The 15,245-nt window shown below is 35.1% G+C and overlaps 2 protein-coding genes across 2 annotated transcripts; one reads left to right on the top strand and one right to left on the bottom strand.

Moving 5' to 3' along the window:
* The first annotated feature begins 279 nt into the window (after positions 1 to 279).
* LOC146164702 (uncharacterized protein C6orf163 homolog) lies at positions 280 to 4,845 on the top strand. The gene is made up of 5 exons (XM_083381413.1): positions 280 to 447; positions 855 to 1,079; positions 1,905 to 2,085; positions 2,496 to 2,655; positions 3,307 to 4,845. The coding sequence occupies exons 1-5, from the start codon at positions 342 to 344 to the stop codon at positions 3,553 to 3,555; spliced, it is 921 nt and encodes a 306-aa protein (XP_083237539.1). The 5' UTR covers positions 280 to 341; the 3' UTR covers positions 3,556 to 4,845.
* Positions 3,654 to 6,446, bottom strand: LOC146164701 (exosome complex component CSL4-like). The gene is made up of 4 exons (XM_083381414.1): positions 6,374 to 6,446; positions 5,260 to 5,450; positions 4,687 to 4,860; positions 3,654 to 4,096 (listed from the first exon to the last, which is right to left on the bottom strand). Exons 1-4 carry the CDS (start codon positions 6,405 to 6,407, stop codon positions 3,899 to 3,901), a joined length of 597 nt encoding a protein of 198 aa, XP_083237540.1. The 5' UTR covers positions 6,408 to 6,446; the 3' UTR covers positions 3,654 to 3,898.
* Between the last annotated feature and the right edge of the window lie 8,799 nt (positions 6,447 to 15,245).

The raw sequence follows: 15,245 nt of genomic DNA, 5'->3' as shown, positions 1-15,245 counted from the left end.
TAAATTTGAGTTGCCAGTAACAACGGGGTTACCCCCAATTAAAAATTCTATCATAAAAATTGTTTAAAAATACGGATCTTTAGTGTTGTTGTTGTCCTAAATCTCGGTGAAACAAAATAATTATTTTAAACTGTTGTACAGTTATGAGATTTAAATATTTTTTTAATTGTGAAACTGCATAATACAAAGAGGTATCTTTATAACTACTGAAAAATATATGTTATAAAACTACACCGTAAAGGATAATTTGTAACCATAAGTTGTCTAAGTGGCAAACAATCAGCTTTTAGCAGCTCAAAGCAAAATAGTTTGTTTTATAATATTAGTATTATAATTGCAAAATGGAGGAAGACACATTGGATGTTAAGAAATTTCCAACTTTTCCACGAAGATACGAAGACACCAAACCGGCATTGAATCAAGCTTTAACCCACAGAAGTATTTTAGGTAAGGTTGGCCCACCGCAATAAACTGTACCAGAAAGCTGAAGCATTTATTTGGATTACCATTGCAGAATATCGTACTGATAAGACTACCAAGCTGTCAGCTGTTGGAATATGCGGGGTTTATAAAAAACGAAGCTATTAAGTTTGACGCATTGAGGTCAAGATGAACCGAGTATGTGAACGTTAAGTAAACACATTACAGGCTGCTTTGTAGGGGCTTTGACCAACGCAAATCCACAATAAAATATACATCTATTACTACATGTACAAACTTTATTAATTATGACGCTACTTACATTGCGGACAATCAAATTTAATAAAACCACTCAACATAACCATTATCACAAAATACTAAAAGTAACCAATCATGTGATGGAATGCTATAAAGTTTGCATTTCTATTTTGCAGATATTGGTCAAAGAGTCTTTCAAAGATCCCAAGAGAATCACAGTAGCACTCAAGAAGAAGCTCTTTTAAAATGTGAGCATGAGGTTTGGAGAAAGGCCGAGGTATATCAGCAAGAGTGCGTTGCAAAGGCCTTGAACGAAGCGCGATTAAACGAAGAAAAACGTGTCAAGCGGCTGCAAGATCATCACGAAAAGAATCTCAAAAAGCAGTTGGCGCGCCTCGAAGGTATTTTAGGGGTCGTCTTATTATTTGTTCTTATTATCCGAAACTAAGTTTTATAATCAACTTTATGACGTGACCCAAAAAAACCCGCGTTAAGTAACACGAAAATGTTATTTTCATTCCGTTAACACGCCTCTGCTAAACGATTCTTTTGCCAGCCGATGTGCACAAAAGCCGTTGGCATTAAGCAAAACGAGACTTAACGAAACGAGACTTAACTTAACTGAACTGAACGCAACTGGACGAGGCTCAACTCAATCAACTAAAATAATGTAACGGACAGAAGTTATTATGCTGGACTGTTAGTACTGGGAATCGACTTTAAGCTATTCCTGTAAGTTTATTGCCGTTCTGATGTTATTCAATAAACTCAGACATGTTTAATACCTTGCTGTGGCTAAGCTGTTGGAACACGCAACCTTCAAACAACCTTTAACAAATGGAGTCGGACCCAAATCATGGCAGAAACCTGCATTAGCTCCAAATTAATCCAGTTTTAGCCCTGCAGTATGCTAACTATTTCGCATTTTTCCCTTGATTAACCCAAAACAACCATACACTCTATTTTGTATAGCTCCTAGCTAAAAAATTTTTTTTGCAAGAAGTCATGTTGTCTCAAGAGTATAAGAAGTGTAGATGAGCAGTCTTTAATATTTAAAAAAGTCGTCGAAAAGAAATTATTTTTTTTGCATTTGGATTTCTACTCTGTAAAGTGTAAAATATACCGCGAAATCAGCGTGGTAAGTACCAATGCAACTGATTATGTTGGTGCAAGAGAGAACCGAATGCAGACAATGTTTTTAACGTCACTGAAATTGCATTTCGCAGAAGTCGTGTACCAGAAAGGCATGGAAAAGGTTTATGAAGAGAGGCAGGCGGGCGAGAAGAAGCTTAACGAGCTGGTGGTGAAACTACACGCAAACTTCGCCACCGAAAAGTCGGCCGCCATCTTGGTCGCGAGGACTGAGGAAAAAGAAATCGCCCTTCGCGACGCAGAAGCAAAGGAAAGGTGCTTTCAGCTACTAGCAGTTATTGTCTTTTGGCCTAACTCAGTGTTTTTAGCCGGGGTGCCACGGCACCCTGGGATGCCATTTCTAATGCTCAAGGGTGCCGAGAAATATTTGACAATATTCAATAATTTTCGCTTAACTCTTACAAAAGAGAGTTGTATAGAGTTGACGTGTGTTGTTCGTTCATTGTAACAATTTAGTGAACTACCTGCGGAAAATCTTGTAGCGGTGCCGCCATCTATTTATTATTTCTGAAGGGTGCCACAAGCCATAAAAGATTGAGAACCACTGGCCTAGCTTATTACCCCATAAAAAAGTGTGTCCAACGGACACTGTCTATCCACTACCAAGCGCAATTCAAAATCACTTCCTGATTCTTCTAAAGCAAAGTGTGTCTGTTTTGGTCCAGGGAACACCAGGCCGCTATGGAGTCGCAACACGATGCCGATAGCGTCCGCCAGCAGGAATCCCTTAAAGAACTTACCCGGCAACTCACCGTCGAAAAAGAAGAAACCGTGGAGGAAGCCAGAAAAGAAGAACGAGCGATAGCGTCGCAGCAAATTCAGGAGGTGTGTAGCAAATATTTTTAGGAGGATTATTGGTTTGGTCATCGTTTTCGTTCTTTAGATCAGGGTATTGGCGACACTCAAACTATCCGAAATTTAACATAAAGCTAAACGTGACATGCTGCTTTCTAGAAGTTGTTTAGAAAAAACAGCAATTAGTAGGTATGATATTAAACGTAATATCCACACGGTTGATGTTTTCAATTGTTTCTTTAGGCCCACGATAATCATAATTCTCAACAGCTTCTCTTTTTCAACTGTTTTTGTTTTTTTTCCACTCCAACTATTTTCTTGAAATGACATATATGCTATATTAGACCTGGCCAAACTAACGCACGCTAAATTTGAGATACGAAGCAATTTATTCCGGCCCCTGGTTTACTTTCTTAAGAAAAACAAGTCGTTTGTTTTTTTATAAATGGTAAAACATTTTATTGAATAATTCCACCTGCAAGGCGTCCTTACTTATCTCTACAACAACAAGCTTTGCGAAACTATAGGATATTTATAACTTTTTCATTTTTGTATTACGTGTACTTCCCCGTTTTAAAACAGGCTGGCCAGAAATGTTCGGTTTTTTTATGTGGCCCACTTCAAAATTAATTGCTTGAACACTGGGCTATATTATGATCAATATAAGGACGTTTTCCCTAGGTTTCCGACGACTTTCGGGGCCAGATCGCAAAACTGGAGCAGAACATTTCCGAGCTGAAGGAACAGCAAAGCAAGACAGAAGCCGCGCTGAACGCCATGGAGGATCTCAAGAATTCGTACGTCACCAAACTGAAGCAGACGCGTGAATCCTTCACCGCCTTTATCGAGAAGTCGCGGCCGGATTTCTTCGCCGGACAATCGGACTTCTTGCTTCCGGACAACGTTATACACCCTCTCGACGACTATTAGCTTTTAACACAGCTGCGCTTTTTCTTAGTGTAAACTGTATTTGTTTTTTATAGGTCAGGTAAATTTTGGTGACCATTTCCTCTTTTAGCCTAATTTTCGTTTACAACATGACACTTGGAGCAAACCGCATTGGAAATGTGTGTTACCTTCGTTCAAGCCATAAGCAACACTTCATGACGAAAAATGTATTTATGCCAGTGATACGCAATGGCGTTTTTTTATTTATGCTTTGCTCCTTCGTCACTGTATCGACTTGGATCAACAAATACACACACAATGGCACTTCGATGATATCACCATATTTCCCCTCAGCGCAAAAGAACAGATTAGTTAGGTTAAAATATCACCTTTCCGGAAATGTTATGTGTTCTTTTTGTGGCCTGGCCACCTTGCGACTTTCCTTAATGGCCGTTTTTGGGCATTGCATCTCGTTGTGACTTATAGGGATCATGGCGACGCCGCTGTCGCTCTGAGCTACCACCACACCAAGTTCATTTTCAGCAGTTGAAAGTAGGTACCAGGATGCATCGCCCAGGGACAACTGCAAAAAACGATAATGTAACATAGTTGAATAAAACATTTCACATGACTGAACATAGAAAGGAGTCCAGCGAGCTGTGAAAAGATCTCCAGTCAACATTCTGTAAGGCTCTTATGTCAAATTAAAAGTGAAATTTACAATGTGTAAAATGCCATTAATCTTTGTGTTTTAAAGATATGTGAATTTGTTTTGTCGTTTTTCTTATAGCAAACATTGAAATGTCGAACAAAGCATTTAAATGTAATTCTGATGTCTGATACTTGACATTTTGTTCAGATACAGAAATTTGATATTTTGGAAAACAACCACCACAATTCAATACCAAATATGTCATTAATATGCTTGCACAGTTCTTAACTTACTTGTTTTGTTAAATTTACCTCTCGAAGTGGAATATTTGCATTTGGTCGCAAATTATTAAAGACATTTTTATATAATAATTGAAATTATATAGGCACAGATGCAACCCTTGTATAGGACACGTACCGAGATACTACTGCTTGGCATTAGGCATCCGATATTATTGCAATATGCATTCCTAAATGCAATATATAGATACTTGCAAACTAAAAGAAGACTGTGGGTTATACCACTTTGGCCAACACTATGTCGCCAGGATGAAAAGATTTAAAGATTTCAACTTTGTCCCTCTCTGTTGCCCGCACATCTTCTTTTCTGATCATGCCACGGAATGGATGGGAAAGTGGGGAGTTGTTAACAGCTGTTATTTGGCATTTGGCAAACCGTGATGATATCTGCGTTATCTGAAAAGTATATGTGCATATTGTTCCTAATTTTGTTTTCTTAAGTACTGTCAATACATAAAACACATGAGCATCTCTTTAAAATAGCTATTATAAAATAAAACAGCAAAACTTAATGAAATATTAAATCATTTTTTTACGTTTCAAAAATACAAAACAAGGCATTGATAATAATAAATTGCACAGCCAAAAAGGTCAAGTAGATCGACATCATCTTTGATTAAGAAGTTTAACAGGAGCTTGTATCATCTTCAGTTACCAAAACGTCTTAATCACGATGATGTCGATCAACTCAACCTTTTTTGGCTTTGCAATTTTTTATCCGGCTACATTGCAGATCCATGCATAGCTTACCCCAAAACAAGGCATATTGATATTACCATTACAGCAATAGCTCACCTTACATGTTACTACGTTGTCAACTTCAGGAACGCTCTGTGAGTCTTTTTTGGATTTCACTAAAAGCATTGGAAGGCCATTTGGTACCTCTTCCTTTGACACAATACCAGTTAATGAAGCAAAGAGGTAGCCTTGCCGAATATATGTTCCACTTCCTTTCTGACAAACTTCAACGCTTGCTAATCGTTCACCTGAAAAATTCAACAAGATTCTTTGGATTTTTCATACCTCAAACAGTTTACCGGTAGGCGTCAAAAAGGGGTAAATTTTTGATTTTTGAAGTGTAATGAAATGCAGGCTGGGCCTTCAATAGACCAACTGTTTTAGTCTGTATCATTTAAGGATTTTTTTACAAGCAAGGTTAGTCTCGAAAAATGATCTGATTGTGCATTTAAACCTTAAGACTTTGACCATACCTGGACCATCAGTCTTCTACCTGAGCTATACATGCTCAAAGAATAGCAAGTCGAGAAACAAGTAAAGTTCAGAAAGTGCACATGTTTCTACACCAAGTATAGGCTTTAAAGATGCTATTCAACCAGCTAACAAAGTAGTTTAAATTATTAATAGGTTTATGCCAAACAAACCAGGTAATTTAAATCAAAAACAGCTCCTCTGGTAATTGTAATTGTTAACAAACCAGGCAATTACCCAACATGCACTTTTTGAGGATAATTTTCAAAAGTAACTTATGGTTTAGGAAAAAAGCTTAAAAAAACACTTATCTGATAAACCCGTCTGGAAAGTACAGCACATTTTCTAGGTTTTCAGGTCTAGTCTGTTAAAAAATAACGTGGGTGCACTTGTAAACTTTTCCATAGTGGCTGATAACCCTAAATCAAAGCGGTTGGGGTGCTGGTCTGAAATTCTACTACATTTTTTACACTGGTAAAAATTGAGATTACAAGAAAAAAAAAAATATGGGAGAATAAATATAATAATAATACTTGACCCACCCAAACGTTAACTCGCACCATAAACCCTTGGACGAAAATGGTAGAATTCTAGACCAGCGCCGAAACGTGTTCTAATCGCCAAAATATTTACAATGTGTTGTTAATAGGCGTGCATTTTTATTTTTCACAATTGTTAATGCAGCCTTCAAATAACTTACCGGGAATACAGACATTTCCAACAACATGTTCCATTTTAATAGTACAAATCAAAACAACGTGCGCTTGCGGCAAACTTCTTTCAAAATTAAAATATTTCACCTACGAAAATAAGGAATAAAAAAAATTATGGAATATTGCGGACAACGGATGACTTTCACGGAACGAAATTTTTGTTTGGCTAATTTAAATTTTATCCTTTACTAGAGTACGGGATTTTCTGTTTTTTTAAAGTGTTGATAAAATATATTCTAGCGTTGTCTAAAAAAATCAAGAAATGTAACGTTTTTCGTACAGTAGCGCTACTGGTAAAAAAACGTAGAAAATACATTTCATATATGGTAAAAACGTAGAACTAGTGACTCGATATAAAACTAAAAAGTTCAGTGAATTATTGGCCCAATTCGTCGCTTAATCTTGCTGTTTGTGCTGTCTTTTGCTCATCCAATTGCACGCAGTAGTGACGTAAATATTTCATTAACGTAATGAAATTAAAACGCACATCAGACACTTTTCATCAATTTGACAAAATTGACCAAACACAGTATATTATATCCGTGTAATGCATGTAAAATTTGACTGAGTGAATGTAGCTGGACTTTTTGGTTTACTATAATCGGTACGATACGACTTCCCCAAAATTTTTCAAGTTTCTATAGTTCCCTGCGTGACCGAAGGCGCAACCGACTCTGCGAGAGACGCCAATATAGGAAGGGTGTATCACTGTGCCAGGTTGGGCGTACGTATTACTGTCTTGAGAATTTTTTTTTTAGATAGCTTGGCCATAATTTGGTCAACATAAATAGGATTTATCAAAAAAGAATATAGGTGCAATGCTCATGCAATTATTTTGATTTAAGCTAAATCACCGACTCTAAATTATTGCATAGCTTTATGAGAGCATTTTGTAAGTTCACATAGCCAAAATGAGGTCTTCTTTAAGATTTATCACCGAAAATCATTTGTTGATGTATTACTGTATATCATTTCCATTACATTATTTAGTAGACCAAACGCAAATTACAGCAAGTCCCAATAAATCCCCTTTTCTACTTTCTTCTACGATTTCGGAGAAAAATTTGAATGGATAGTATAATGTTACCTAACGCTTAGAAACTTAAATTTATCTTTGAATTGTCTTTTATCTAAAAAGTGAAATATTTTAACACAAAGAATAAGATAACTTTTTTAAGAGTTTTCATACATTTTTAAGGAATAACATAGTAATAAAGTACAACGAATTCGTCAAAATTTTATATATCACATTGATTCAAAAGGCTAAAACGTTAAAAACAAGAAGACAACGTATGAGGCGCCTTTCAACAAAAATCGCAAAACTAAAACCCACTTCTTGCTGGAGCAACAAACTACAGTAATATATGTTAACTCCTATTAAGTATTTAGCACTGCAAGCACAACGGGTGCAGGTATGTCACGCAGAGCATGAAGTTTGCTTGCCGTGCAACAGCCACCCAAACCACACGAGAGGAGCCCGTATAACCGAGGCTTGTGCTAGCTGGAACTGTTTTGTTGCTGGTTTTTCTCTATTTTCCAAAACTTTTTTGAAACTATAGAATATTTTTTTCGGCTTCCGTGCCACGCTTGAGCAAACAGACATGTGTTCTTCGAAACCGATGTTCTATTTTAGGATTGATATCTGATATATAAATACGACCATTCGCTCATGTGGCATTCAATGATAAGCGGATCGACATGCATGTAGTAAATCGTTAGACAAACATGGGTATCTGTGGATAAAAGTTATCGTTATTCCACAACATTTCAAAAGAGTATTTGGTGAAACAAAATTAAATAGTATAATTTATATTGTAATAAACCGTTTTATATCTTTTGGGTATAACGCCGAAGTTTAAACCTTTACGAAATTAACTCTAAGAAGGATTTGTTTTAAAACATAAGCGTCGTCTTTGTCGTGTTAAAAGTTGCAACGTTTGTCGAAGGTATTTTTGGTCACAGATAAAATTTTGGTCTAAGTTGATGATTTGTTAAAGTATACAACCTTTCGTTTGCCCACAGTGGTGGCGAAACATTTTACCGATTACGTATAATGTTTAGCTGTGTGTAACGCAAAAATACCTTTTTGATACAAGAAACAAAATAAGCAAGAAAATTAGACAGTGTTTATTGAAAATCACAAAACTAACTCACTTGTTGTACGTCTCTACATTAAAGAATATATAATTAAACTCATACATAATCCAATAGTTTAAGACCTTTCATTTGTTAATGATGTTCTGTACTTAGGGTCAATTAACTTATGGTCAAAATGATTAACCCCATTATGTGTCCTAAGGATTAACCCCATTATGTGTCCTAAGCACATTCAAGGTCAAGGTATATTCTGTATTTTGTTTTCTAAACAATTGTAAATATTATAAACTCTGGCATTATTTTTTTCGCCGGGGAAAAAATATCTTGTGGTGTCCCATTTTCTATGATGCGCATATGCTTACATTTCTTAATTGGTAATCCGGCCCTTGGTGTCACTAAAACTTAATGTGCAGCTTCTTGTTTCAGTAGGCCTACACTAATATCTAGCTTGAATAAACAGAAAGATACTAAAAAGATTACTCGCTTAGTATTTAGCGAAGATGGACTCAATTAAAAGCATTTCTGAAGGGATTTCGAAAGCAGTTACGAAAGGCAAATATTTCTTTTGTCGTTTATATTATTTTTTTCTAATTTTGAACATTTGCTACTGTGAACTCATAGCCTAAAACTTATATTTAATTAAACTTTTAAGCAATATATATAACGCTTTTGTTTTTTCTATAAATAGGTGCATTTTCGAAAAGCGCAATTTCAGATCTGGAGAATGGCAAGTTGGAAAATCCCATAAAAGGTAATTTAGAAAAGATTATAGTTTCAACTGACGAATGCAAATATAAATCAATCACTTTCAATCATTTATCTTATTTCGCGAAAGATCTGAACTCCAATTTTCAAACAAGTAGAGCTATACTGTTAGGGCCAGAGGCCGATCTAGAATTTGTGTAAAGGGCAATGATTTTTGATCTGTAAGGGACAGGGAATGGCGAAAGACATTAAAATTTTCAAAATGATGTCACAAAGTTCCTTTAAAATGCGACCTCGCAAAGTTAGGTCAAAGTGACGTCATAAAGTGACCAAGTAATCTGAAAAACCTCCGGTTTTAATTCCGCGTCTAAAATCGAGCCTAAATATATTCAGGGAGACGATGGCAAAGTCAATTTACGTTTAATTAATTTTTAATTGGAAAAACATTAATTTAGGAGACGGGCGGTATTTTTCAAGCTGATTTTAACAAAACATCATGATGAACAAATGGTTTTGCAGGTTTGGTAAAGTTACACACAAAACAAAAATGCTTTAAAGACGGTTTATGCCAAACTCGTTTAACTGTAATAACTCGGCTGAAATTGCTTTTTGGAAAGCGAAGTGTTTGTTGGCACAGAAAAGTGAAGAAAACTACTTTCATAGTTTAATAAAAAATACTTTTACGGTTTGCCTATTTTAACTAACAAAATTGAGAGTTTGAAAATGCGCATATTTTTATTATTTAAAGTACGGAAAACACGGCACCCAATTGGCCTTTTTCTTAAAAGAAGCAAATAGGAGTAAACTCGCTCCGAGAAGCGCGAATTTTTAGATTAACTATATGTTCAAATGTTAGAATAGGTTTGGGGGAGAGTCCTGACAACATATATATTTATTTTAAATATTCGTCACATTATAGTAAAACAATTTTTCTTTAATGAACGTCAATGTTTGTTCAAAAAATATTTCGTTTTATTTTGCTTTGCGTTGTTTTACTGAATGGCTTTCAGTTAAACTTAAAACTATAAAACGCTAAATTTCGAGACCTATTGTTAAATAATAATAAGGGCCAAAATAATAACCTTTTATGGAGTATACAAAATTGCTTTTAACAAAGGAATATATACAGTTGCACTATATAGGGTAAAAATGGATAACTCAAATTTATCCAAGGGGTCAACAAGAAATAATTTAGACGCGGAAGCACCGCATCAATGAATTACAAAAAATACCTTTAAGAACATTTCCTAATGGTTTCTATAGGGGGCGAGTTCTTAGTATTAAATGATGCGGTGTTAACAGACATGGCCCCTAACATAGAACTTCGCGTGCATTTGTAGTATACGGAGAACTGAATTACCGAAGTCATAAATAGGGCAAAAGTTTAGCCCGATAGCAACGCATCAATGAAAACCAATTGATATATTTGAGATTGCTTTCAGTCCTGGTAGCTCCGATATAGGGTCCGAGCCCGCAGCGCAGTATAAATGAGGTAAACAGACATGACCCCTATTATAGGAATTTGCGTGTATATGTTGGTCACGGTATGATTAGGCTTCGCAAAAAATGAGCTCGACCAGCTGTTTTGTGCGCCCGACCGACAACAGGAAATTGCGGCGGCGCGATTGGCGTTATTGCGATAAACCTGATGTTTCCGATTTCTGCGCCGTCTGTAATTGAAATTCGCCGAAACCGACCCTGGCTAGAACCCGGAACGACATTTATGTCACAGCAGTTGGCGTATTGAAGTGTTTAAATATTTGCGTAATATTTGCTCAACAAAACGTTAACAATCCATTAGCAACACTAACGATTTCATAAGGTTATATATATGGTGTTTTTAAACCTTTTTACGACTCAATTTCGATAATTTGTTCACCTCCTGAATGCAGCAGATTTTATCGCCCTTATTTTAGTATTGCGTTATGTTGCATGCTTAAAGCTTCTGGAAGAGTCAATAATATTGGTTTGGGACTAAAATAATGCTCGTTTTAAATATTCACAAAATAAGGTTATATTTGTTTGATACTTCATTATCTCAACATTTTCGATGCTTGTAGAAAGATGAATGTATATAAAAAGTATTAGGCGTACCATTCCGACAAAACCTTTGAAAACTAGTTCTAGTATGAAACGGATTTTTAATTTTAATTATAAAAGTTTGTATTATTTAACTTATATCAAATATGTAAAATATCATAACTGCCATACCCATCTAAAAAAATAGACCTACGCAAGATTATAGGAAAATTACTTTAATAAAATGAATATCCATAACAGTTTTAATAATTATAATTCAGTCGGCCTCCGCTTACTTGAATCCTAATCATTTGAACAAAAAAAGGTTTTTGATCGCTCGAGGGCGAGATTCGGGCTCCTGCAAACCCTGGGAATATTTTAACCACAACTGTTTGTTGAGATTTCACAGAACATTTAACATTTAGAGAGGCGTATAGTTGCGCTTCCTGAATAGTTTTGCATTGAAGGCTTCAACTTTTTTTCCGTTCGGGCCTGAGTTTGAGAAAGATGCTTTAAAAGAATACAATCGACTAAATAACAAAAATTCTGTAATTAATATATGGGTTTCATTTTTTACTTCTAGTGCGTCTAAACGTATACTAGAGTTTTTAATGCCGTAAAATTGTCTAATTTTATTCTATAATATGTTTTATCCGTTAGGCTTATTCAATATTTCGAAAGAGTCGACTTTAAAAGATTAAGGCAACAACATTTGACCAAAACACCGTTAATTTTAAAAAATTCTAATTCTAGACAAAATGATACAGGTCGTTTAACAAAATAAAAATATTAAATGTTGCTTTGCAGATTCACCTTTGCAACTCACTGGTGTGGACAACTTAGCAGCAGATCTGACAGATGTGACAGACACGGGTATATCGTTTATGCCTTAAACCAGTGCTTCCCAACCTTTTTCAGTTCACGGCCCACTTTTAATGCAAGTTTTATCATGCGACCCACGATAAGACTCAAATAAAAAAAAAAAAAAAGACTAAACAAATAAAATTACGTAACACCTGCGTCTTTACTACTGGTGTACGTTCTGAAATAGTTAATGCGAACCAACACATCTAATTGTTACGTGTTTGTTACATTGTTGCATAAATGTTAACGTAATCATAATGCAATAATCTCCCGTTCTAATAGAAAACTGTAACACCTAGAAATGCTTCGCGACGCACTGGTTGGGAATTGCACTGCCTTAAACTATAGATTAAACAATTGTGAATTTCAAAATATTATAGGCCTACTCTTGGTTAGTATGATTCCGAAAGTAGACAAGACCATCAGCTACAGGTTACTAATCACACAACCTCTTTGTACATTTTCATTAATATTAAAGTTAGAGTAACAACCGAAATATGCAATCTATATACAGTATATGCGACATATGCAACCTAGAAAAAAAACCTTAAAAAATTTACCATTTCGCCAATAATATAAACTCTTACGATATTAAGAAGTAAAAACAAATATTCGTTTAATTTGGTGGCCAACTGTTTTTCATTAAATTTGTTTTTTTCATTAAATTTAACTGCGTTTGCCAATAAACGGTATATTATTAATAGTTCCCTCTGGAATGAACCGCTTCAAAAAACTTTCGGAGAAGCTTCCAAGCAAAGAAAAGGGTGAGCATTTTTAATTACCATTTGCGTACTTCGAATAATATAGGCTATCATTCTATTTTGAAATGACACCTTTTTAGAAACACACAGACAAATGTAAGACAAACATAAAGTACAGTTCGATCTATGAGCCTTTCAGACTGTTATGCTATGGTTTACATGTTTTCCAGCAATGAAAGGCCTCCAAGCGGTCACAAATCTGGTCAAAGAACATCAAGGAGGCAATCCAGGTTTAGGAATTTTCTATTTTGACACAGAAAATAGATCACTATATCTAATATGTAAATATTAATATATATATATTTATTACAGATCTGGCAGGTGTGTTTAGCAGTTTTCCAATGGACATTAAAAACAAAACCTCTGGTAGGGTGAAATAACTCGTCTTTTATATAGTAGTAACAAATTTCATTCGTCCCGCAAAACGTTTCCATTTTTGTCTTAAAACAGACGACACGGAACAGATTGAAAACGAAGATGGTAACGAAAATGCTAGAGGCGAGTCTAAATTTGGTAAGTAAATTATAAACTTAACGCGATCTTACAAATTCCACACACTCGGATAGCCTAAACCTGTAATAAAATAAATAATGGCAAACATTTTAATATTGAAAGACCACAAAAAGCAATACGTATACTATGGCCTACATCAAATAAAAGGTTATATGTGATCAGCCTTTTTTTATTCTGTTCCTATAGCGCCCTCTGGAATGGATCGTTTAAAAAAGTTTTCCGAGAAACTTCCGGACAAAAAAAAAGGTAACATTTCTTAACTTGTATTTGGCTAAAAAAAAAACTATATTGACGAAAAAAAAACATTTTACCCGAAGAAATGAAGAAATTTAGCAAAAATCTTTTGGTTGATAATTATAAATTGTCCGGTATTTTGATTTTATACCGTCACTTTTTTATCTGATTTACAGGAATTATCAGTGACGTCACGTTATGACGTAACTGAATTTCTACGTACGTTAAATCTGTATGTTTCATTGTATCCCAAATAAATATCTTAGACCCCACCTTGTGGCATATAATAAAAGGAAATAAAATTAAATCCATTTATTTTCCTTGTGTTTTTGGTGTGAAAATTTTTTTGTTTAATTTGGAAAACATTATGCTTCTTCATATGTTATAATATTTTTATGTTTTAGCGTTAAAAGGTTTCCAAGCATCTGTCAACCTCGTCAAAGAACTTCAAGGCGACAACCCAGGTTCGGAGATTTTATCTTGGCCGTTGGCACGAAAGTTAGAGTCGCAACTTAACCAGGTACATTCTTATACGTTGTGTTTATTGCAGATGTGGCAGGTGCCTTTAGCAACTTTGTAGCAGAAGTTAAAGGCAAAACAACTGGTAGGTTTAAACAACTTGTTTACACTTATTTCTTGTAAACATTTAATAATTCTTGTTATAATAGGAGACACTGAGAAAATTGAAACTGATGATGTTAGCGGACAATCCGAGGACGACGTTAAATTTAGTAAGTCAATGTAAAGTGTTCCTTCATAATCTAAGGTTAAGGAGGTCAAAATTGCAATCTTTGTTGGGGGTGGGGACATGGCCTCGGTCCTATTTGAAGCTGCCTTTGTGTTTGACATATATTTTTGATGCTTTGCGGTATATACTTCCAAATGGCACAATTTAATGCTGAATTCTGTTATTACTCTTAACCTTAGGCTGAATAAAAAATAAAATCAACGCAATTTAACACAAAACATCACTTTAAACGCTAAAATATACCTTGTTTTGGCATTTCTAAAATAGCTTTGAATAAATAGATTTTTTCGTATTAATATTGTATTATATCTTGAAAGAGTAGCGTCTTAGTTCTGTTGACATTCGTATTTTCCCTATATTGCTGAGAAAATTGGAGTGACGTGTGTTTTTTCTAATTCAGCTGGACGGAAGTTTTTCGACGTCGTAACTAAGCTCCTAAAAAAACGAACAAAATACGCCGAAGAACAAATAGACGAAGGTGTTCGCGATAGTTTTACAGCTAAACAGCGTTTATTGTTTAATGTTTGGTGTGTGTGATATTATAGTGACACTTGGAACAGCTATTAAGGCATTTTACTGATTTAAACGTCCTCCAAGATATAATTTTGAATCAATAATTTGCGTGCACAAATACCACATTTCAATACTTTGGAATGGTGTGAAAAAAAATATTATGTTTTTATAACAGTCGTTCTAGTGTAGTTCATTTCAGATTTCATTTCCTCAAAACCACACTAATTGTACGTTAAAAGGAAGTTAGTCTCTCACGAGCGCAGTTCGCAATGGCCGCACTCAAGAAAGAAAAATCATTTCTTTTTTTTGACTACATCAACAAAAACTAAAATGTTATTTTCAGACGAAGACTCAAGTAAGAAATCGTTCTGCACAAAGGCGAGAATATTCGCCACTCTGGTCAGC

The sequence above is a fragment of the Ascidiella aspersa genome, chromosome 2, assembly GCF_963924565.1.
Source record: "Ascidiella aspersa chromosome 2, kaAscAspe10.2, whole genome shotgun sequence".
In the NCBI taxonomy this organism is placed as follows: domain Eukaryota; kingdom Metazoa; phylum Chordata; class Ascidiacea; order Phlebobranchia; family Ascidiidae; genus Ascidiella; species Ascidiella aspersa.
This window is presented reverse-complemented; position numbering and strand designations above follow the sequence as displayed.